Source organism: Halichoerus grypus, chromosome 7, assembly GCF_964656455.1.
Source record: "Halichoerus grypus chromosome 7, mHalGry1.hap1.1, whole genome shotgun sequence".
Lineage (NCBI taxonomy): Eukaryota > Metazoa > Chordata > Mammalia > Carnivora > Phocidae > Halichoerus > Halichoerus grypus.
In genome coordinates this window covers 32,439,092-32,462,281 of record NC_135718.1, presented here as the reverse complement: position 1 = coordinate 32,462,281, position 23,190 = coordinate 32,439,092, and the positions used below count along the sequence as shown (strand labels likewise).

Below are 23,190 nucleotides of genomic sequence, written 5' to 3'. Positions count from 1 at the left end.
TTATAAAACTCGTATTTAGTTGTTATGGGACAGCTCAGTCATCACCTCCTCTAAGAAGTCTTCCTTTATCCCCCACCTGAGTTAGGAAACTCTCCAAGTGATCCCATGGTTCCATGTATATATTTCTCATGGCATTTAACTCTCAAAGCTGCCTTGTTCCATGTGTGGCCCCAGGTTTACAAATGAACCTTTTCCATAGCCAGGAAATAAAAGAGTAAAAGTTAAAATATATGAATCTATTTTTCCTACTATTTATTAATTTTTATTTTGTTTTCCCCTAGAACTTTATGAAATCTTCCTCTCAAGAGCAAAAGAACGGTGGAAAAGCTTCAGTGAAACAAGTTCAGAGAATGATACCGAAGGTGTGATTTATTTATTTATTTTTTTAAATAAAAATTTCTGGGTGAAAATCCAGTCAGTGAAGATACTAGTGTGATTTTTATCATGTGTCAGGAACTGTAGTAATTGCTTTACAACATTATCTCCTTTGATGTTAATAACCCTTTAAGTAGGTGGTATTATCCTGAATGGTGTAAGAGGAGACTGGGGCTCAAAGTAGTTAACTTGTAAGCAGTGAAGCTGTGATGTAAACCCAGGTTTTTGGACCTCAGAACCCAAGATTTATTCACAACAGTAAGACTAATAATTAAAAAATGAAGTATTTTTAAGCCAACTTTTAACTTAAAGATAGGTGGTCTTCTCTCCTCACTTAGGACCTATCTCCTTACTCACTGACTTTCACTCACTCCCTAATACATTATTTATAATTCTTATCATGCCTTAGCCTTTGTTCATTTAATTAACTCATAGACCTCATCTTTCCCTCCACTCAGTTTTTTTTCCTAATCATTTTGGAGAAGATAGGAACACTTTTTTCCTGTTATCATTATTTATTAAATATAGGTAAATTTATTCAGCCATCTCTTGTTCTTGAATAATGGAGAGCTATTTGTCTGCCACTTTTCTTTCTATATTTGTTCTACTTCATAGATAGCAAACATTCGTCTCTTGCCAGTAAGTAAAACTCTAAAAATGAACATGGTTTAGAATAGAGAAGTGGTATATATGGCAGAGTGGTTTTCTATGAGTATGTAAACAACTCTATTAAATTCCTTGAATATATATTTCTATTTTAGAAGAGTGAACAGTAAGGTGGGGAAAATTGGCTAAACAAGGTCAGAGAGAAGATTTGATTTTGAGAAGGGTTCATATAAGTGTCATCCTGAGACCTGTTAGCTGTCAGCTATTTGTGGGAAACTAAAAGTGCAGGGAAGGTGAAGATGTAAGAAGCTTTACAATGGAAAGGCCTTAGCTGATTCATAATTCTTTTTGAATTCATTTTATGAAGTATTGAAAGTATAAGAATTAAAATAATAAGCATTTACTTCTGAGCCATTTTTGTCATGATTAAGTGGTAAAAGTTGCACTTTAGTGGAAATTAATTGCATGTAATGAAGAATTGTTCCAATTAGAAACAGTACTCCGTCTAAATTACTTACTTTTTATTATCTATGTGTTTATAATTTGCAGTTGTCATTTAACTTTTTTTTTTTCAAATATTACTTACGCCTCAATTCTACTCTTTTTTGGACATGTATGTTAGACCATTTATCAGTGTCCTACAAGTCTTTCGCTTAAAAAACAAATTTTTTTCTTTCTGTGCCTCAGTTTAGATGATTTTTATTGACCTGTAATCAATTTTCACCTATCTTCTTTTTTCCAGTCTATTAGATCTGTCCAATGAGTCTTTAATTTCAGATATTATATTTTGTAATTCTAGAATGTCTACCTGGTATTTTTTGTAGATTCTTCTATTTCTCTGTGGAAATTCTCCATCTTTTCATTCCATACATTTCTCCCCATCTTTTCCTCTATTTTCTTTAACATTTAACAGTTAATATTCTTGTTTGTTAATTCCAGTACTGGGTCATCTTCAGGTCTGCTTCTGTTGGCTTGTTTTCCCCTTGATTATAAGTCATATTTTCCTGCTTCTTTGCATATCTTAAAATGTTTTACTCTATGTCAGTCACTGTATATAAGAAGAATATATAAACTGAAGTTGATGTTTCCCCTGAAGAGGAAGCATGCTGTTTTCTGTCAGGCAGTTGGATTATCACCTCAGTTCAATCAGTAACTGAGCTAGATTAGGCCAAGGTTTCAGCTTTAGATAAACTTAGTTCATCATGGGTTTCAAACATCTTGGTAGGAAGAACTGTCCTATTTTTATTATAGGCTTCTCCCTCTCCTGAGATACTCTCCCAAAGGCCTTGTGATTTTGGGTGATTTCCTTCTGCCTTTCCAGCCCAGCCTTCTGCACTAGACTAACACTCGGCAGAAGTCCCATAGGTGTAAACGAGTTATACATTCAGGTTCCTCCAGATTCTATCACATCAGTCATATTTGGCCATGAAAAAGCTCTTCTGGTTTCTCTTTTCCCAAGCAGAGTACCTTTGTCTGTGGCACGCTCAATCCTGAATTCATGCCCAGACTTGGCACATGCTTCCAGGAAGAAAAATGGCTCTTCTCTTTCTGGGATTTAAATCCTCTGGACCTGTCTATGTCCACAGCATTCTTATGCCTTTTTTTTTTCCCCCCCACTTAATGCCTTTTTAAAAACCTTGTGCTATTTGAAACTTACTTATTTTTTTCCCAGTTGTTATTGTGGGAGTGATAGTCTGCTCTTACCTTGTATAAAAACTGGAAGTAGAAATCTTTCATATACCTTTCTGATAAATATATAAATATTTTTTTCATGTAAGAATTGCTCTAAGTTCCAGCAAAAGCTGTGTGGCATTTCTTTAAATTTCTTTATTATTCATCTTTTAACTTTCCTTAAGTAACATATCAATGCTATGTAATCATTCTGTATGTACAAGATTGAACTGGGTATAGCCAAGTAATCATTTTAATTTTATCTACCTGACAAATGCAGGTGTGTCTGTTGCTGATCGGGAGGCCAGTCTGGAATTAATTAAGTTGGACATATCCCGTACATTTCCATCCCTTTACATCTTTCAGAAGGTGAGGGTTTCTAATCAGTTGTAACTACTTTTTAAATTTTTTTGTAATCCAAGGCAACAAATTCTCAAAAGCCTTTTTAAAAGGCAAAACCATAAAAATTAGAGACATTTATATAAAAGTGTGAAACTAGTAGGAAAATTCTAAAGGAATTTCTGTTACTTTGTTCCATTGACTGAATGCATTGCATTTAGCATAGCCCATAATATCTTTATTAAGGTGAATTTCTTTGTCTTACTTTTTATTCTGTAAGATATTTGAATTTTAACATTTTTGATTACTCAGTTGGTAAAATGTAAAGAACATTTTCCCAAATCTTAGTTTTCCAGAATTACTATTGAAATACGAAAAAATGGTTCATAAAAATGATTTTGTGCATAGGCTGTCATGAGTTGCTAATACTTTATGAGAAGTGATTACATTTTGTATGTACTTTATATTTCACACATGCAATTTCTCTATTTAGATTGATAAAATGAAATAAAAATTTTTATCCATTAAGATTAAAATTATTAATAAACTTAATTTGATGTAGCTTGATGGTTTCCTTTTGCTAAAATTGTATTGTATGAAATGAAACAGTCTGTTTTCATCATAATCCTATTGTACCAAATCTAGAAATCTTTAAAATAGTACACAGACTGTATAACTTGCACCCATCAAGTGAGTTTATTTGGCTTTTTTTGTTTTTCAGGATTAAATATTTTTATTAATTCTTTAGAGAACACATCTTACAGAGTGTATTTAGAATATTTCTGACAGTGATACAATATACTAACTAAAACTACTCATTTAGGAAATGCTGAAGTTTATTTAAAAATTACTTCTTTGGGAATTAACTTACAGACACTTATTTGCATAGTTTGACATTTCATTTTTCTCTCCTAAGGGTGGCCCATATCATGATGTCTTACATAGTATCTTAGGGGCATATACGTGTTACAGACCTGATGTTGGTTATGTAAGTACTTGCTTCAATCTGGTTTTTGAATATAAACATTTTATCTATCTTATCAAAGTATCTTATGTTGTACTAGCTCCCAAATGTCTGTATCTCTCTGTCTTATTTTTCTCGGGCCTGTCAATTGACCCAGAGACGAATCTTCCCAGGGGCTTGCGAGACTGCCTGCCAGATTTCTGGGAGAGCTACTGGGGGCTTTATTATTCAGTTTGTAAACTTTTATTAATTGCCACTGCTGTTGGTGTGGTGCCTCCTCCCTGTGCCTGTGTCTCTAGAGATAAACTTCTTATATTATGTTGGGTTTTGGGAAAGATAGGCACCTGTCCGTATAGAATAGAGGAAGGGATTTGCTCCTTTTATAAATTTTCAACCAATCCTTTGGTTGGAGCTTTAGTCTTACCCCCAATTTCAGAGGGGCATAATAACTTCAGTTTCTGAGCCTTCCAGATTTGTGGTAGAATTGGTTTGCTGCTTATTGCTTCCTCTGCAGATATCTTAGTTTCAACATTCTCCATTTAGTTACAATTTCTAGAATGCTAGTGACATTTTTATTTACTGTTTATATTATTTTCCATTCTCTTTGTCCTCCCAGGCTAATATTTATTTTTTTCTTTAATGTCATTTTAGTTGGATTTGGGAGGGATCAAAGAAAAATGTGAGTGTTCAGTTTGCCATGTTTAATTGGAAGTCATAAAACCTCATCTTCTCACCTTTGTCTTTTTTTTTTTTAGATTTTATTTATTTATTAGAGAGAGTGAGCGAGAGAGAGAGAGAGTGCACAAAAGCAGGGGGGAGGGGCAGAGGGGGAAGCTCCCGGTGAGCAGGGAGCCCAATGTGGAACTCAATCCCAGGACCCTGGGATCATGACCTGAGCCAAAGGCAGATACTTAATAACTGAGCCACCCAGCCATCCCCAAAATAAAATCTTTAAAAAATGTGAACATTACATAATGTTTTTACTATTCTATGACATAATACATGAGCAAGAGAGTTTAGACTCTTCATTCAGATTTCACTTTCTCCATAAGGACTACTTGGACCATCTTCTTTAATATAAAATATAATATATAATATAAAACTTGCCCCATTCCCAAACTTGGCACTTCCCCCCTTTATTTGTCCTGTAGCAGTTATCACCTTTTAATGTAACATGATTTATTTGTTTGTTGTTTATACAAAGGTCATGATCCCAGAGTCCTGGGATCAAATCCCTGCATTGGGCTCCTTGCTCAACTGGGAGCCTGCTTCTCTCCCTCTGCCTGCCATTCCCCCTGCTGGTTCTCTCTCTCTCTCTCTCTCTCTCTCTCTCTCTCCCTGGTAAATGAATAAATAAAAATATTTTTTAAAAGAAGGTTTTATGGGCGCCTGGGTGGCTCAGTTGGTTAAGCGACTGCCTTCAGCTCAGGTCATGATCCTGGAGTCCCGGGATCGAGTCCCACATCGGGCTCCCTGCTCAGCAGGGGGTCTGCTTCTCCCTCTGCCCTCTTCCCTCTTGTGCTCTCTGTCTCTCATTCTTTCTCTCTCAAATAAATAAATAAAATCTTTAAAAAAAAAAAAAAAAAAAGAAGGTTTTATTTTTAAGTAATCTTAAAATTACCCAATATGGAGCTCAGATTTACAACCCTGAGATCAGGAGTCGCATGCTCTACCAACCGAGCCAGCCAGGTGCCCCTATAATGTTCACATTTTTAAGTTGACATTTAAATTTCTTTCATCATGAGTTTATAAAGGATTTAATTTTTAGCACTTGCTAAGTATTATTTTAAAATGAAACTCTCGTATCTTTTTTAAAAAGTGTAGCCAATGGAATTTAAACAATATAATGATTTTATATATATCATCCATTTAAAGAAAAACGTATGAGATATGTAGCTGTCAAATAACTATGTTGTACACCTGAAACTAATATATGTCAAGTATACTTTAATTTAAAAAAAAAAAAAAACGGGCGCCTGGGTGGCTCAGTCGTTAAGCATCTGCCTTCGGCTCAGGTCATGGTCCCAGGGTCCTGGGATTTGGCCCGCATTGGATTCCCTGCTCAGCGGGAAGCCTGCTTCTCCCTCTCCCACTCCCCCTGCTTGTGTTCCCTCTCTGCTGTGTCTCTCTCCATCAAATAAATAAAATCTTAAATATATATATATATATATATATATATATATAAACAAGCCCTACATTAATATTTTACAAATTATGCAGATTAGCTCTTTGAATTCATGTAAAATGACCACAATATAACCTGACAATGCCAAACCTTAGTGGCAAACCAGTCAGCCAAATCAGATTTATTTTATAAGATAAGAGAATAGTATAAACTATGTTGGAATATATATTTCATATTATTTGATAAAAGAGGTTTTTAATTACATTAATGAATAACACATGCTGAATCTATCAATAAATCACACAAAAGTTTTATTTCTGGAATTTATTCAGTATATCTTGAAAAAAATTGGTAATAGTTCATATTCCAGTTGTGGACCAGCTTAAAAGAACCAAGGGCACCAATCTATATTACTATTTTCTTTATTTGTTCTCCTTGGGATTCTCCCTCAGTGGCTGTGCATTCTTTGATAGAAGGTGGTATGGAAGAGGTGAGGTCACCAAATGAAAGCTGTTACTACTCATCTCTGTTCTACATATAATGAAATTCAGTCCTATTTCCATTCACCTGTGACAGGAAGCCATGAGCTTTCCCCAAACGGTATTTCGAATTACCCTTTGGTTTCACATTTCATGCTTCAGAGCAGTTCACCGTCATAAATTATAGGATGAGTGAGGACTGACTTTCACTTGCTACTGTGAATGTAGTGACATTCTTAGGCAAACCATGTGTAGAAAGCAAACGTGTAAATGGAGGATCTGGGAATGGATTCCCTTAAAATAATCCATGATGGTGTACCGTGGACTCTCTGGAAAGTATTCTTTATGTGTTTCCAGGGCGCCCTCTTCCCAGTTTAAGACCACTGCTGTCTAGATTGTTGAATTGTATTCTTTTTCTGCTGTGAGGAAATGGTTATAAGTTCCTTCTGAGTAGAATAAAACTCTAGAATCTTGAGTATCAGCTGTCTGTAGGTCCTCTAACCAAGCTTTCTCCTTTGCAGCAAGGGAGTAGGTAGTTATTATTTTGCCTGGACTGTGTCTACTGTAAACTGGGGTGGGGCTGGAAGGTCGGTATATCATAATCATAAAGGTGGAAGTGAGAAGACACATTTCCCAGGATCTCAGGGGAAGTCAAACTGTAGACCAGGATTCAGATATTACTGTAAGAACTTTGTAAGCTTTGTAACTTTCCCACATTGATTTTTCATTATAGCTCTCTATAATTTATCTATAGTGATTATCAGCAAAACTAAAACAAGAAAGATCCATGTGCATGTGTGCAAGGGGAATAAAGAATGGGGAATCTGAGTAGATGACCTCCTCCTATGACCTAGGCAGGCATAAGGGAAGGAAGAAAGACTTCAAGGAACAGAAAGGTGGTGGGTTACACAGGTACTTCAATGGGTGAAGTTTTACTACTACTTCTTTTTTTTTTTTTTTTTTAAGTAACCAAATGCCCGATGTGGGGCTTGAACTCACAACCCTGAGATCAAGAGTTGCATGCTTTACTAACTGAGCCAGCCAGGTGCCCCTAAAGTTTTACTTCTTAAGCTGAGTGGTCTATACATAAAGTGTTGTTGTTGTTGTTGTTTTAATTGTTTGTGGGGTTTTGGTTTGTCAAATTTTTATTTTGAATAACTTAAGACTAACAGAAAAGTTGCCCTAGCTTCATCCCACCCCCACTTCCAAGATCCATTCAGAGTTATATGTGGCATATTGCCTTAGTCTCCTTTAATCTAGAACAGTTCTTTAGCCTTTTCTGTCTCTCAGAACTATAACACTTTTGAAAAGTCAAGCCTGTAACACTTTTTTTTTTTTTTTAAGATTTTTATTCATTTATTTGACAGAGAGTGAGACAGCGAGAGAGGGAACACAAGCAGGGGGAGTGGGAGAGGGAGAGGGAGAAGCAGGCTCCCCGTGGAGCAGGGAGCCTGATGCAGGGCTCGATCCCAGGACCCTGGGATCATGACCTGAGCCGAAGGCAGATGCTTAACGACTGAGCCACCCAGGCACCCCAAGCCTGTAACACTTTTGATACTTCTACAGTAGTTTCCTGACCATTTCCTCATGATTAGATTAAGGTTATACATTTTTCATAGAAATACTACATAAATGATGTGCTCATTTTGGTACATCACATCACAAGTTGATAAAATATTCAGAATATTCAGAAAAATTGGACTTTGAAGATACTTAAGAAATAACTTTATTTTTCTTATTTTCTTGTCATGTATGCAAAAGAGTGATACATGATAAATCTGAGTGAGCTTCAAATAGTTCTGTGATTTCATGCATCATCAAATAAAAATTCTGGGAAAGCATTGTCTTTAATAGGCAACATTTTCCTTTTTTAGTGTTATGTAAAGTAGTGTTTCTTAAACAGCATCTTAGATTCAATTAAATATATTAATTCCTTTATTTGCTACCTGTCTGTTAGAGACACCTAACAGTTTGCCCCTTGCATCTATCCCGCAAATTTTGTGGCATTAAGAATATAATTGTGAAAAAACAGACATGGTCTTGTCTCTGTACTGTTTTAGTTTCCTATTATTGCCATAACAAATTGCCACAAACTTAGTGGCTTTAAACAATACCAATTTATTATCTGGCAGCTCTGGAGATGAGAAGTCTGAAAGTCAAGGTATTAGCAGGGTTGTTTTCCTTCTGGAGGCTCTAGGGAAGAATCCATTTCCTTGCCTTTTCAAGCTTCTAGAAGCTGCCTACATTCCTTGGCTCTTGACCCCCCACCTCTATCTACAAAGCCAGTCGTGTAGCATCCTCAAATCTCTCTGTGACTCTCCTACCTCCCCATTTCCCTCTTTCATTTATAAGGCCCCTCATGATGATTACATTGGGCCCACCCACATAATCGAGGATAATCTTACCCTCACAGAATCCTTAATTTAATCACATCTGCAAAGTCCCTTTTGCCTTGTAAGATAACACTTTCACAGGTTCGAGGGATTAGGATGTGGATATCTTCCTGGGCATGTTATTCTGCCTGCCACAGGCTCTATCCTCATGGAATTTATACTCTAAAAAATCAAATAGGGGATTACTGTAGATTTTGTAAAGAGCACTCAGAAGAAGCTAGAGAAGTAGGAGGAGAACAAAGAAATACTGGATCACAGAAGAAAAGGGAATTCTAAGAGGGTAGAAAAGTGCCCATTGGGTTTTACAAGTTATTGGTTATCCTGGCAAGAGGAATTTCAAGATCGGCTAGTAATGGAGTGGGAATCCAAACTGACGTGTGCTGAAAATAAAAATTTCAAAGGGAGCTGAGAAAGTAGAAATAGTGATTGTAGGCAAACCTTCAAAACATTTGGCTGGGAAAAAGAGACAGTGGTTTCATTGTAAATACTGTTAGTGTTGTTTTTGGGTAAGTGTATTATGCAAGTCTCTACCAGAAGTAAGTGCCTGATGAAGTTTCTTTAAAGAATGAGCAGCAGTTCCGTATCACTTGTCTGCTCAGAAATGTACAGCAATTGTCCATAACTCACAAGCAAGCATCTGTGTAGCTGAGCTTTTTCCTCAAGGCTTTCCACTGTTTGTAACTGCATCCTGCTTAAGTTCTACCAGTATAAAGATTGTGCTCCAGCTGGGCTGGTCCTGTGTGTCTTTGCTCATATTCCTTTCTTTCTTGGGATGGTTTTTTCTTATTTCTTTGTCCTGCTTTTCCAGGAACCCAGCCTTCCTGTCCACCCTCCCACCACCTCTTCTGTCTTAGAACTTCAGCAGCACTTCTCATATATTTCTTTTATTCTTGGCTCCTCACTTTCTACCTCAGACAGAGGTGCTGTGACAATGAAGACAGTCACCGGATTTTCACTACCCTCTACTTTGAAAGACTTAAGATTGAGAGAAAATCAAAGCGAGATTAGTACACGGAGATAGGCTTTTGTAGCAAGTAAAAGCTGATACTTTCTTTTTTTCCAAAATTTTCCCTAATTCTTTTTAAACCATAGCACATGAACAAGAAATTTAGGATTAGGGAGATTTCATAGTTATTGGCAGGTCCTCTGTATTTACTTTCATTGACAAATAAAAAGAAAACTTGATTAATTCTACTTTAATATCACCTTATAATTTTTAAGCAATACAATAATATAAACTGTTCAGAATTATTATTGTAAGCACATTTTGATTAATTTCTTTTCTCTTTGAAGGTCCAAGGGATGTCCTTCATAGCAGCAGTTCTCATTCTCAATTTGGAAGAGGCAGATGCCTTCATTGCATTTGCAAACCTCCTCAATAAGCCTTGCCAGTTGGCCTTTTTTCGTGTGGATCACAGCATGGTATGAACATTTGGAAGGAATCGTGTTTTCCTTTGACTGTCAGTTTCTATAGTCTGAATGCTCTTTTAGAGTGAAAAACAGTAATTAGAAGACCAAACTAATCTGATCTAAAATAAGTTTTTCATTGAACTATAGTTTTACAAATGCTTGATAAAAAGACTCAGAAGTGCTAAGCAAGATTTTCTTTTAATTTATTAAGGATTTAATTTCTCTATTTCTAAAGTATACTCTTTAATAACTTTATTGATATTTCTATCTTTAGATGTTGAAATATTTTGCAACATTTGAAGTATTTTTTGAAGAAAATCTCTCCAAACTATTTCTTCATTTCAAATCTTATAGTCTTACACCAGACATATACTTGATAGACTGGTAAGTCATCACATAAATAAAATTCAATTAAAAGAAAAGTATAACTTCTTGGGTATTTTAGGAACTAGAGTAAATCTCATGCACATGATTATACATATAAAAACTCCTTCCCTTACAAAGAGAGAAACGCTGACATTTTTGTGGGGAGGCATTTGATTAAGAACATGGACTCTGGGCTAAAATCAGAATCCCTCAGTTTGTGTTTTAGTTTCTTATCTATAAAATGGGCGTAGTGTCTGTATCTTGGGTTGTAGTGAGAGTGTTTTACTTGATTTATCTCCTTCAGTGCCTGCATGCTACGCTCTCAGAGGAGAGAGCCATTTCTTTATCATTCTTAACACACAAGAGCTTATGATAGTTATGATAGTGTTTCTTTTTTTTTTCTTTCCTTTTTTTTTTTTTAACTGAGGGCTTTGTTTTTTTCAAGGCTTTATCGTGCTTTTTGACAGAGGAGTGATGCCTTATTTAGGTGCTAGTGTCTTTTTTCAACATTGCAATTACAACTCTTCCTTGCCGAGGAGTCTTGTGAGCCATCACCAGTTGATTATAGAATGGTGGGGTGGTGAATTTTGCCAAAGGGATGGAGCAATTATCTTAAGATAGGTTGTTAAGAGTACATATGAAACATTCAAACCTTAAATCCCATTCATCAATTCAGTGGATTTCATGAAAATGATACTAAGTTTTCATATATAATTAATGGCCTTGATCAAATATGCTATATTCCCAGTTGTTTGGGGCTTCTTTTATTTAAGCTTTTTTAAAAACTTAGTTATATTTCAGTGTGTTCTTTTTTTCCCCCAGTGCAAAAAAGGTGGTTTTATTAAAGCATGGGGACAAGACCCAAGGGCAGAAAGAGCTGCCTCAGTGTATATTCTTTTCTGTTTCCACTAGGAACATTAAGAGTTCTTCTGGGAAGGCCCCAAGATAATGGGGAGAAGAAAGGTTTTATGTTATGAGACCCAGAAGCCCAAGGTCAAATACTAAATCTGTAGAGAAAGGGGGAAAATACTCAATTGTCAGTCTGAGGAGTGTGAACATAAGGCAAACCAGTATCACAGTTGGTAATAGGGAGCAGTGTGTAACTAAGAGTACTGTGCACGTCCTAGGCACTGCTGGTACCTGCTGTCATTTTGAGCAGTGAATTACTGTTCTCTGTACTACCAGGGGTGTGCTTTTATTATGCAATTAAATACGTGTTTATAATTTAAGAAATAGACATGCATTTTTGTTTCACTGCCTTTGTTGAACTTACTGCATACAAATCCCAGGATCAATCATGCAAGAAAAAAAGAGGAATGAATAAGTGGCAGTGCTAAAGGCTAGGGGTAGGGAGGAGGGGGGCAAAGAGCCTTTAGTTCCCTTCCTCAAGTTTCATCAGCACTACCTCAAATAAACACAGTCTTTGTAAAGAAAAATGTGTACTTTGGGAGCACCTGGCTCAATCAGTGGGGCATGCAACTCTTGACCTCAGGGTTGTAAGCTTGAACCCCACATTGGGTGTAGAAATTACTTAAAAAAAAAAAGTGTGCTTTGCCAAGGCAGCTTCAAGAGAAGTTCTTTAGCACCTACTGTCCCTATTTCCCCAACCAGAATGCCGCCCTGAAGCACCACTGGATAAAGAATGACATGATCAGACATTGTCAGAAAAGATGGGAAAAACCATTTTGGTGATTCTGTTGGAGCTATACATGCTCCAAAAGAAGTAGTAAGTAAAGTTTGGTAAAGGGGAAGAAAACCAGTAGATGTTTGTGGTAGGAGAAAAGAGAGAAGTCAGATTATGATTTTGTATTTAGGTTACTAAAAGATGATACTTGGATTCCTCATACAATAAGTAACTTTTTTTGAGGCTTTCTTATGTGCCAGGCACTGCTCTGAATACATTTGTTCCTTTAATTTTCAAAACAATCCTGAGAGGTAGGTAATATTATTCTTTGTTTACTAATGAGGAAACGGAGGCACAGCAAGGGTGGATATCTTGCTCAAGGTAACATCACTAATGTCAGACTCAGACATTCTGGTTTCAGAGCCCATCCCCTTAACCACTAGGTGTTTTTACCACTCTAATTTGTATTAGGACATGTCTCTGTGGAAGGTTGTAAATTACTTTGACTTACTTTCCTACTATTCAAATTCTTTGAAAGAAGGAGTCATATTTTATTTATCTTTTTATCCCTAATTAAGCACTGTTCTTTTTATAGAGAGATGATTAATAAGTGAATGAATAAATGAATGAAAAATTTCAATGACTATTTTCTCCCTAATTTTAGGATCTTCACACTATATAGCAAATCACTACCACTTGATCTGGCCTGTCGAGTCTGGGATGTATTTTGCAGAGATGGGGAGGAATTTTTATTTAGGACTGGATTAGGAATCCTCCGATTATATGAAGATATTCTCCTACAAATGGACTTTATTCATATAGCACAGTTTCTAACTAAATTGCCAGAAGATATCACATCAGAAAAGCTGTTCAGCTGTATTGCAGCCATTCAGATGCAGAATAGCACCAAAAAATGGACTCAGGTAGAGTGACCTTTTCCTACTTCTTCTAATGGATGTGTTAAAACAATCAGTTGACTTCTTATAAAAAAATTTATTTCTCAAATGTTAGTGCTTAATTAAAAAACAGCAAAAAATAATTTTTGACTTTGAAAAGGCAAGAGTTTAAAGCAGATTGCTCCTCTTTCATCTATCCAAACCTATGGTTTTATTTTTATGTAAATCCAGTAACTTTGGTTTGTTTTTTTCGTTCTTTTTTTTACTTTGGTATTTCAAATAGACAACAATTGTATCAGTCACATACTGGATGGCTCAGTTGGTTAGACATCCGACTGGGTGGGTGGCTCAGTTGGTTAAACGTCCAACTCTTGGTCTCAGCTCAGGTCTTGATCTCAGGGTCGTGAGTTCAGGCCCCATGCTGGGTTCCACGCTAGGCATGGAGCCTACTTAAACAAAAACAAAAACCACCTACCTTATGCTAAGTATTTGCAATAGAATATAATGTATGATCCTGGCTTTTTAGATGCTTAGTCCTGTTAGGGAAGCAAACATTGGCAGTCTAAGTTAAGTGCCATAAAAGCATTATCACTTGCTCCTTAAATGATAGACCGTAGGCATCATAAGCTCACAGTTTTATTGCTTATGAAAGTGAAATGTAAGAATATGGATCCAGAAAATGTTCTGTTACCAAATAGTAATTTCAGAATATTTGGCCAGTGATGAAAACTGAAATCTAATTATATACCATAAAATTGGGCTGAAACGAACAAGAGGATTTAAGAATAGCAGTCTTCCAGAGGACTTCCAGAGGAGTTAAATATACTAAAGCTTTTTCATATTAATAAACTATAGTTACTTCAATCTCTTTAATCTATGTGGTAGTTAATTTTGAGGATTAATCTTTCCTTTATATAATTTCCAGGTCTTTGCATCTGTAATGAAGGATATTAAAGAAGGAGACAAGAATAATAGTCCTGCTCTGAAAAGCTAATCTTCAAAATTAACAGACTAATTGAAACATAAATAATGTTGTTTTGATAAAAGTTTTTCGTTTCCTATGTAAAAAGCATGGAAGAAAATGTTGGCGAAATCTAAAAGAATCAAGACATGGGAAACTGCTGATTTTGAATTCCATGGCTGAAGTAAATGAAATGAGTAACCGATTGACAGTATTAATAAAAAAGTATTTTGTAGGGAGAGCCATTTTACAAAGGGAAAAGTTTAAATGGCTAGTTCATACTCCATAATTTGGAGTGGAACAGTTTAATGCAATAAACTTTTTTAACAGCTTTGGAGATTATTCAAATTTTTACATCTTTTCTTTTTTAACAATTAACATAAAAGCACTTTGGAGGTCAGAGCAGGATTGTTAACTTTAACTTCCAAAATACTATTTGAAATAAACACCTTAATACAAATATTATCTCCAGTTCCAACCTTTTGAAGATATTAGAGACCAAGAGAAAGCAACTTTGATTGTAAATTATTTAAGTCACTGAAGTTGTTGCCTTCACTCACAGGTTGGGGCAAATTTGGGTTTTCTGGGAACTGGAAACACTGGTGGGAGCTTGTTTCACATTTATTTAGGTGTTTTTCTACAGTATCATGTCTGTTTGTTTTTGAAGGAAAATTGTTTCTTAAGTAATTCCTATCACTCAAAGAATTTTAGCCTTTCTGTTTCTAGTCTGAGGAGTTATTCATCTAGTAATTTAAGGAAGCTAACTGGTAGAAGGAAAGTTCTTTGCACTTTAGTGGACTGAAGACTTGATTTTGGAAGTAAGTCCATATATATAAATGAGATTTTTCACTGGTAAGAGTAAAACATATGAATTCTGAGAGTTCTGAAATAGCATGCTACTTGGCAAGACTTTATTTTTAGTTAAAATTCCTTCACTGTCTTTAGAAACAAAATTTAATTCTAGTTTTAAATTCGAAATCTTAATATGTAGCCAAGTCTATGACTTGTAAAACACTGTGCATAATTTTCTAATCAATGGAAATAAGCGTAAAAGAAAAAGATAAAATTAACTTTTTTCTAATGAGTCTAACTTTGATGGTATAGTGGATAAAGAAATTATTAATTATTGGTAAATCAATATGAAATTTATTATAATATGTTTAATCCTTGAACCTAAAATAAGTCACTTGAGTATTATAAGTGATATCTGTATAACGTGCTCTTTGGTTAATAATTAGATGTACAGTGTGCTTTTATGTTTGCAGTTTGGTTTAAAACAATACTTGAGCATACTATTTCTGTTAGTGGTATATAGTCTTCAAACTAACAAGCCTGACAACCTTGTTAGTTCAGTGACTGCCTCTTTAGGAGTATGGGACCAGATGGTGTCCATATATTTTTACCCCATGGGTCATTCTAGCTTAGGGACCACTAGTGGAACCCTCCGAAGTTAACTCCTATCTTAGGAGCTTACTTAGTGGAAACTGGTATTGTAATAAATATTGAGGGAGTACCCAGGGTCTTAATAGGTTTTAGAGTGACATTTTAACTCTGGTAACTTCTTCCTTGATATTGGTGGCCCTGATCAGAGGGAATGTAATCCCTGGCAGTAATCTCACTGAAGTTATATTACCTGCTTAAATTTAATCTTACTTGTGCGTATTTGTTTCCTGAGTTTGACCTAAATTACTGTATTTCTTTTTCTCATTTTTATTATTGTACAGTTTCTTTACCTTTCAAGTATAAATGTGTATATAAAATGTAAATACAAGGAATTCACTAAAAACCACTATTAATAATTACTGTGTAAATAAAACTTGTAAGCAGAGTAATTACTTGAAATGTGTCTTCATTACTTCGGGGATAACTGGTTTATTTAACAACATTTGGAGGGAAAAAAAGGAGTAATTTTTTTTCCCCCCAGTTTCTCTTGCAAGGGATATTCTAGTCCTTCAGCCTCTTGAGACTCTCAATACTGGCAGCTCAAATATTATCCTGTATCTTCCTTTGAACCTCCTATACAGGCAGTAAAGGGTTATTCAACATGGTCAGTGTATGACAGGGGTTTTTTGGTTAAAGTATATTTTCAATTAAAAAATAAGTTTTCCTAAAATCTTCAAGATTATGTGAAATTTAATATGTATAACATGTTTCATTAGTCTGTTTTATATAAGTATATATATAATTTCTTCATTGTCCTTTCAGCCCAGGTATACATTGTATTATTTAAGTGCTACTTAGAAGATCCAAGTAACTAGCGTAGTTTTCTAAAAGTCATAGAACATAATCATAATTTTTGCTGATTTATTTTGTAGTGATGATCTTAATATGATGTTATTGGTTTGGGTATATTTGTTTGGTTTTACAAAAGTTAGGTAGCATTTGCAAAAGGGCATTGAGATTTTCAAGCCTCTGACTTCAGGATAATAGCTTCCATTGTAGCTTAGGAATTGATGTTGTTTTTATCTAGAGCAGTCAATGTTTTAGAGTCTATACTATTGGAGGGTATAATTCTAAAGCATATAATCATGGAATAATTTATATTCATAATGCAATATGGTTTGATTTTTCTTATTTTTGATTGGATAAAACTATTTTATATTCCATGAGCATATTCAGACAGCAGAGATGGGTGTAAAAGAGGCAAAAAAGCCATGTGACAAAATAGTATTGGGAAATCAACTTTTAATTTGCCATGACTAGTTGACATAAACAGTGTCAGAAAACAAAATCTTACCTCTGGGGAAAAGTGATTTTTGTATCAAATTCGTATTATTTTGATGTTGTCAAAGCAGTGTCCAAAATATGAATTCCCAAATGTAGTAAAACTTCATTAGAACTGCACTGCTTCACAACATGTGAAAACAAAAATTAAAATAGAAGATTTTAGGGAAACTAGTGACTTCAGAGAGAGAAGAAAACCTGGCCCTTTAAAAATATTGTTTGTTTACTAACAGTGTAATTGCAGTAGAAGTGAATTACTTGGTACTTTGAATGAAAGTAGGAACGTTTGCTAAGCCCTGCTAAACACTGCCTCTTAATATTTTGATAGGCTAAATAAAATTGCAAGACTTAAGAAGTGAGCAAAATTGCTTTTCTTTCCAAACATTCTACCATTCATATTTATCTTCCCTCAGTTCCAATTAGTAAGGTTTTACTGTTTTCATTTCATTCTGTGGGTTGGGTTTAATTTTCTAATAAATACCAGAAAGAAGTTTTGACTTTTAAAAAAATTGCATTACAAAGTGTTTTATTTGTTGAACATTTACATAAACAGTGCTTTCATGATTTTATTTAAAAATGACTTGTACTATTGCATTGTATTTGGAAAATCATTTTTATAATAAAAATGTAAATGTAAGCTAACACAGATTTGAAAAAGTATATAAAATTGACAACAGTATTGTATATATGTTCTCATTTTTCATCTTCAGGCAGAATACTATACATAATGATATTATAAAAGCAGAAAGTGAAGCTTCACTTTTTCCCGTTCTAGGCAATATTGATAATCAATATTGTAAGTAAATGATGTATTTTGATTGTTACATAAATCCCAAGGCTTTTAATTTTAGCATCTATATTAAGAAACTTTGAATGGGAAGTATTGACTTGATTAAAACCTTGTAGATTATATGTAGGGTGCCTGTGTTTGGACTTCGAAAGTGAGAAGAAAAAATGGAAAGTGTTTGAATGATAGGGTTTGTTCTATTCTTAAAGTAAACCAAGTGATTTTTAAATAAATTTTAGTGTAGAAAGGGCATTTCTCATTACTTTGTTGTAATGTTTCTTCTGATTTAATTTTTAAGGCCATTTATGTGAGCCCTTGAAAAGTAAACAGTTCTTATCAAATTTTTAATTAGACTACATGTTTTAGTCTTTGTTTTTTTTTAAGATTTTATTTATTTAGATGAGAGAGATCAAATACAAGCAGTGGGGAGGGGTAGAGGAAGAGGAAGAAGCAGGCTCCCCGCTGAGCAGGGAGCCTGATGTGGGACTCAATCCAGGGACCCTGGGATCATGACTTGAGCCAAAGGCAGACGCTTAAGCGACTGAGCCCACCCAGGTGCCCCTGTTTTACTCTTTTTTAAAAATCAAATCAAGGGGGTGCCTGGGTGGCTCAGTCGGTTAAATGTCTGCCTTTGGCTCAGGTCATGATCCCGGAGTCCTGGGATTGAGCCCCACATTGGGCTCCCTGCTCACTGGGGAGCCTCTTTCTCTCTCTCCCTTTGCCATTCCCCCTGCTTGTGCTCTGTCTCTCTGTGTGTGTCAAATAAATTTAAAAAATGCAAATGAAATCCCATCATTTCCTTGTTCAAGACCCTTTAGTGGCATTCCTAATAATAACAATCCAAACTCTTTTACCCAGGTCCTATCTGTTCTGGTCTCTGCCCTTCTCTACAATTTCAACCACCAGTCAACCTTATTAACTCTACTGCAGACCTCTGGATCTCTTGCCATTTCTCAATCCGCCAACATCCTATCTGCCTAATATCTAAGGGCTTTTACTCTTATTACTGTTTCCTCTGAAATGCTCTTTACCTAGGTCTTTGTATGGCTTATGTTCTTTACATTCAGGTCCCTGCTTCACGTCACCTCCTCAGAGTTGGGCCTTTCTGTAAATATCCATCCTCTATCATTCTCATGACTTTACTCTGCTTCGTATTTTTTTCTAGTGTCTTTCACTTATCACTACTTGACATTGTTTTATGTGTTTGTTATTTCCACTACAGTGTAAACTCAGATCAGAAACATTGTCTTTGTTTACCACTGAGTTGGAAGTACCCAAAGTAGTGCTTGGCACTAGTCATGATGGATATGGATGAATAGATTGTTTTTATTTTAGGCCATTCGTCAGTGAACTTACCTTTCATTTAAAATATATCTATTAGATTATGCATGTAGCTAGAAACCCAACTCATAATATTTCTGGTTCATTCAGAAAGAAGGTTCAGCATTTAAAGGTTGGGTAGAAGAGAGTGAACTAATAGATGTCAGAAATAGGAATATCAGCAGAGTGTTGGGGTCAGAAAAAACAGGAGACAAGCATGTTTCCGTAAAGGAGTGATTGTGATAGTGTAAGGTGGCAGTGAGGTTGAGATGAGGACTGAGACATGCCCGTTAAATTTAGCATTGATTTCTCTAGTTAGTTTGGTGTATGTTGAGTGTAGCAGCCAGACAAATGGTTGAGGAATCAGTGGGAGGCAAGGAAATAAGATTGCTAGTGTAAATAATTCTGAAGTTACCTGTAAAGGGAAAGAGAAAGCAGATAGTAAATAGCTGGTGGGGAAAAAAGGAGGTTGCCTCTTTCCTTTTTTTAAGATGGGAGTGAATTAAGTATTTAAATATTAATGGAAGATATTCAGTAGAGGTTTAAGAAATAGAGAATAGGATAATATGTAATCTAAGATTCCTGAACAGGCTGCAGGGAAATGGATGCAGAGCATGACATAAGGGAAAGTGGAAAAGGTGTTCAGATGAAGGTAGGTTTGTAAATTTGGTGTTTGGAATCTGAAAGGAGAATTCTGACTGTAGCTATTGTTTACTTTGGGAGGTAGGCAGGAAGTGGGGCCATCTATTGTAGGCAAGAGGGAACATGGTTTTGTTTTTTGATTTGGGTTTTTTTTCCCCCTACTTCTACAACTGGGTGGATAAGTGAAATCATTAATATGAAAGGGATTTCTAGGAGAGGAAAACATTTTATGTGGGTGGGGAAAAATAATGACTGTAACATCTTAGAAGTAAATATCGGTGCTTCATCTGGACAGTCTGCTTCTGACTTTTGTATCCTACCCTCCCCTGCCAACTCTGCTTCAATCATACTGGCCACCTTCTAATACTCAAACATGCCCGAGCTTATTCTTGCCTTAGTCTCTTTGCACTAGCAATAGCTGCTTCTTGGACTTCAATGAGGGGTTCAGAACAAGTCTCCCCAGAATGTGCCTATTTTACATGCTGATTATTTTGAGCTGAAGACATGTAAGGCCCAAAAGCCTCAAGAAGAGTTTTTTAGGTTCCCCCTCAACTGCCTGAAAGAAATTAGATAGAGGGCCTGGTCCAGGAAGAGAAATATCACCAAAAATAGTTACAAAGAATATGGACTAGATATGGTAAGCTGGTAAGATGGGTAGGGACTGTTTGTTCAAAGTTCTCTCTGTGTCCATTTCCCTATGCATGGCCTGGGGAACATTTGTTTACCAAACATTTGTTCACATTTTCGTGCAAATTGTCTTCCTTCCCTTTGAAGTCCCAGACCTTCTTTGTAACTCAAATGGCATATAAACTTCAATTGCCTGACTGTTGGGGAAATTCTTGTTTTCATTGTGGGGCTCCGGTATGTATGTAAGTAATTAAATTTGGTTTTCTTTTGTTAATCTGTCATAAGTCAATTTGATTAATAGCCCAGATAAAAGAACCTAAAGAGGTAGAGGAAAAATTTTTCTTCCCCTACAGTTGGCTACCACAAAGGGAAAAACTTCTCTGGCTGGACAGTGCTCACTCTGAGGCTGCTACAGCTGAGAAATCCTGGGACCTCTGAAAAAAATCTGGCAGAAGGTAAGAATTCTTACCTCATCAGTCTCCCAGATCTTTGCCTGCAGGGTCTGGTGGACGCAAGAGTCCTTTGTTTTCCTTTTCTAAATTTAGATTAGCAGGAGGAAATATTTATGGAGCTAGTTACTTGGGTATAATAACTCTGGTAAAGATTTATTATGAGTACTCTTGATTTTTATTGATCCTTTTCCTCCCAGAGATGGTCACTGTTTTTCTTTGTCTCCATCTGTCTCTGGCATAGACCCTGTAAGTCAGCTGTTCAAGCCAACCTTACAGACTGGCGAGTTCACAGTCCTCACCAGACCAGCATCTGTGTAGACAAACTTTGTTGTGGTCTAATGGGCATATGAGGTAAAGGCTCTTGCTAAGGGACATCTGTGAAGCCAAAGCTGCAAAATTGGTGGGCATGGGTCGAGCACTTAAGAGCGGTTAGAGTGCTCACCACCTAACTCAAAGACACATGGGTTAGGATAAGTTGGTCAACCTCAAGAAAATATCCATGCAACAAGGAACACACCACACAATCCCCAACCCAGCAGCACATCCTCCTTAGGTATTAGTTTAGCTCCAAGAGACCCAAGGATTAACGAAAGCTGTTAATGTGCATATGAGAAAAACCAGATGGAAGTTTTCCTTTTGTCTTATTCTATGTCTTTTTTTTTTTTTTTTAAGATTTTATTTATTGATTTGACAGCGAAAGAGATAATGAGAGCAGGAACACAAGCAGGGAGAATAGGAGAAGGAGAAGCAGGCTTCCCGCTAAGCAGGGAGCCCGATGCGGGGCTTGATCCCAGGACCCTGGGATCATGACCTGAGCCGAAGGCAGATGCTTAATGACTGAGCCACCCAGGCACTCCTGTCTTATTCTATGTCTTGAAAGCTTGGCTTTGTGACTAGTGAGAATATTGTGTCTAGTCTTGGACAACTGGAAGGTGCATGTACCAACGTGCATCTTGTGGGCCAGTTGAATCGACTGCGGTTCCCAGTCACAAAGTCACAAGCGGCATTCTCTTCATCTGACTGTGCCAGCTTCAGGGGAGCTTATCATAAGGGGCTTTTGTCATCTCAATCTTCATTGTTTTGTTGGTGCTGGAAAAAACCCCATTCCAGTAGTGCCTGCCCCGTGTCACAGATTAGTGGGTCTATGAGTGGAGGCAACCAAGACATTGTTTTCACTGCACAATTCTTAACGTCTGTAACCCTGTGATGAGGGGCTTTACTTTCCTAGACTATCTTTGGAGTGAACTTTTTGGGTCATGGGGGCTGCATCTTCTGCACGCACTCCAGGGATGCCTGTTGTGTTCATGGTAAAAATTTATTCTGATCCCGAAAGTTGCCTCTAGGTCTTCCCACAAAAAAGGCTTATTGAATTGAGTTGCTATTAGAATAAATATACCATTGTGGGTCTTACTCATCAATGGCCAGATGATGGATTTCTGGAACTACAAAAACTTTTACATTTGAAAAGTTTTTAGAAAGCTCTCATCCTAAATAACTTTCCCTTATGTCATGCTCTGCATCCATTTCCCTGCAGCCTATGGTACCTATGGGGAGACCAAATTGAAAAGAGGACACAAAGAAGTATAATGGCTAGCCTTAGGGATTCCCTTAATAAGAGGAAAGAACAGAAATCAATCTTAGAACAAAAATTAAAAACCACATCTTATTTAAGTCCTCCCTTCTCTTTCCTCTTTTTTTTTTTTTTTTTAAAGATTTTATTTATTTATTTGAGAGAGAATGAGATAGGGAGAGCATGAGAGGGGGGAGGGTCAGAGGGAGAAGCAGACTCTCTGCCGAGCAGGAAGCCTGATGTGGGACTTGATCCTGGGACTCCAGGATCATGACCTGAGCCAAAGGCAGTCGCTTAACCAACTGAGCCACCCAGGTGCCCCTCTCTTTCCTCTTATACACATTTTTATGTCCAACTTTCTGTCCCTGACCCTTCAGATCTTTCGGATCTCTGGGCCCTGGGTCCACGCCCCTCCTCTCAAAGCCCTACTCCATCTCCTCAGCCAATTCTCTTAGATCCTAAAACTTCTCCAATTTCTCCAGAAAATCCCTTAAATACCCAGCTGCCTGTGTTCACTTCCCTTTATTTGCAAGATTTACAACGAGCATTCTGGCCTGATCACCAGGCCCAGGATATGCAGGTTACTCAAATACTAAAAGCCAGGAAGTGAACTTAGCACAAGCACCTGAGAAGGGCGGTAGGGCTCTCTTTGCTGTTCCTTATAGCTCCTCCTACTTTCCAGGTCTCTGTAACCAGTCTCTGCCAACTTCAGGCATTCCTATGCTATGTACTTTGCAGATGTATCCTGGATCCCACCGTAAAGAATTCATGTCCCCTGGACAGCACCAGATCTTTTGAATTTTAAAGCCCTTTTACCTCTACTTTCAGAAGAGTCCAACAAATTTAGAGAGGAGTTGGA

General features: G+C 36.5%; 1 protein-coding gene across 7 annotated transcripts in view; it reads left to right on the top strand.

Annotated features, from left to right (window-relative positions):
• TBC1D12 (TBC1 domain family member 12) overlaps nucleotides 1-16,041 on the top strand; it is a 121,707-nt gene extending 105,666 nt beyond the window's left edge. For 6 of the 7 annotated variants that reach the window (XM_036111720.2, XM_078077344.1, XM_036111717.2 and 3 more), the window contains 7 exons: nucleotides 282-362; nucleotides 2,933-3,021; nucleotides 3,908-3,979; nucleotides 10,246-10,374; nucleotides 10,637-10,746; nucleotides 13,017-13,275; nucleotides 14,174-16,041. In XM_036111720.2, the coding sequence (XP_035967613.1) occupies nucleotides 282-362; nucleotides 2,933-3,021; nucleotides 3,908-3,979; nucleotides 10,246-10,374; nucleotides 10,637-10,746; nucleotides 13,017-13,275; nucleotides 14,174-14,242 (809 nt within the window). In that variant the 3' untranslated portion in view covers nucleotides 14,243-16,041. Of the gene's footprint in view, nucleotides 1-281; nucleotides 363-2,932; nucleotides 3,022-3,907; nucleotides 3,980-10,245; nucleotides 10,375-10,636; nucleotides 10,747-13,016; nucleotides 13,276-14,173 lie in introns of those variants that run through there. The other variant, XM_078077343.1, reaches the window with a different exon arrangement.
• The last annotated feature ends 7,149 nt before the right edge of the window (nucleotides 16,042-23,190 follow it).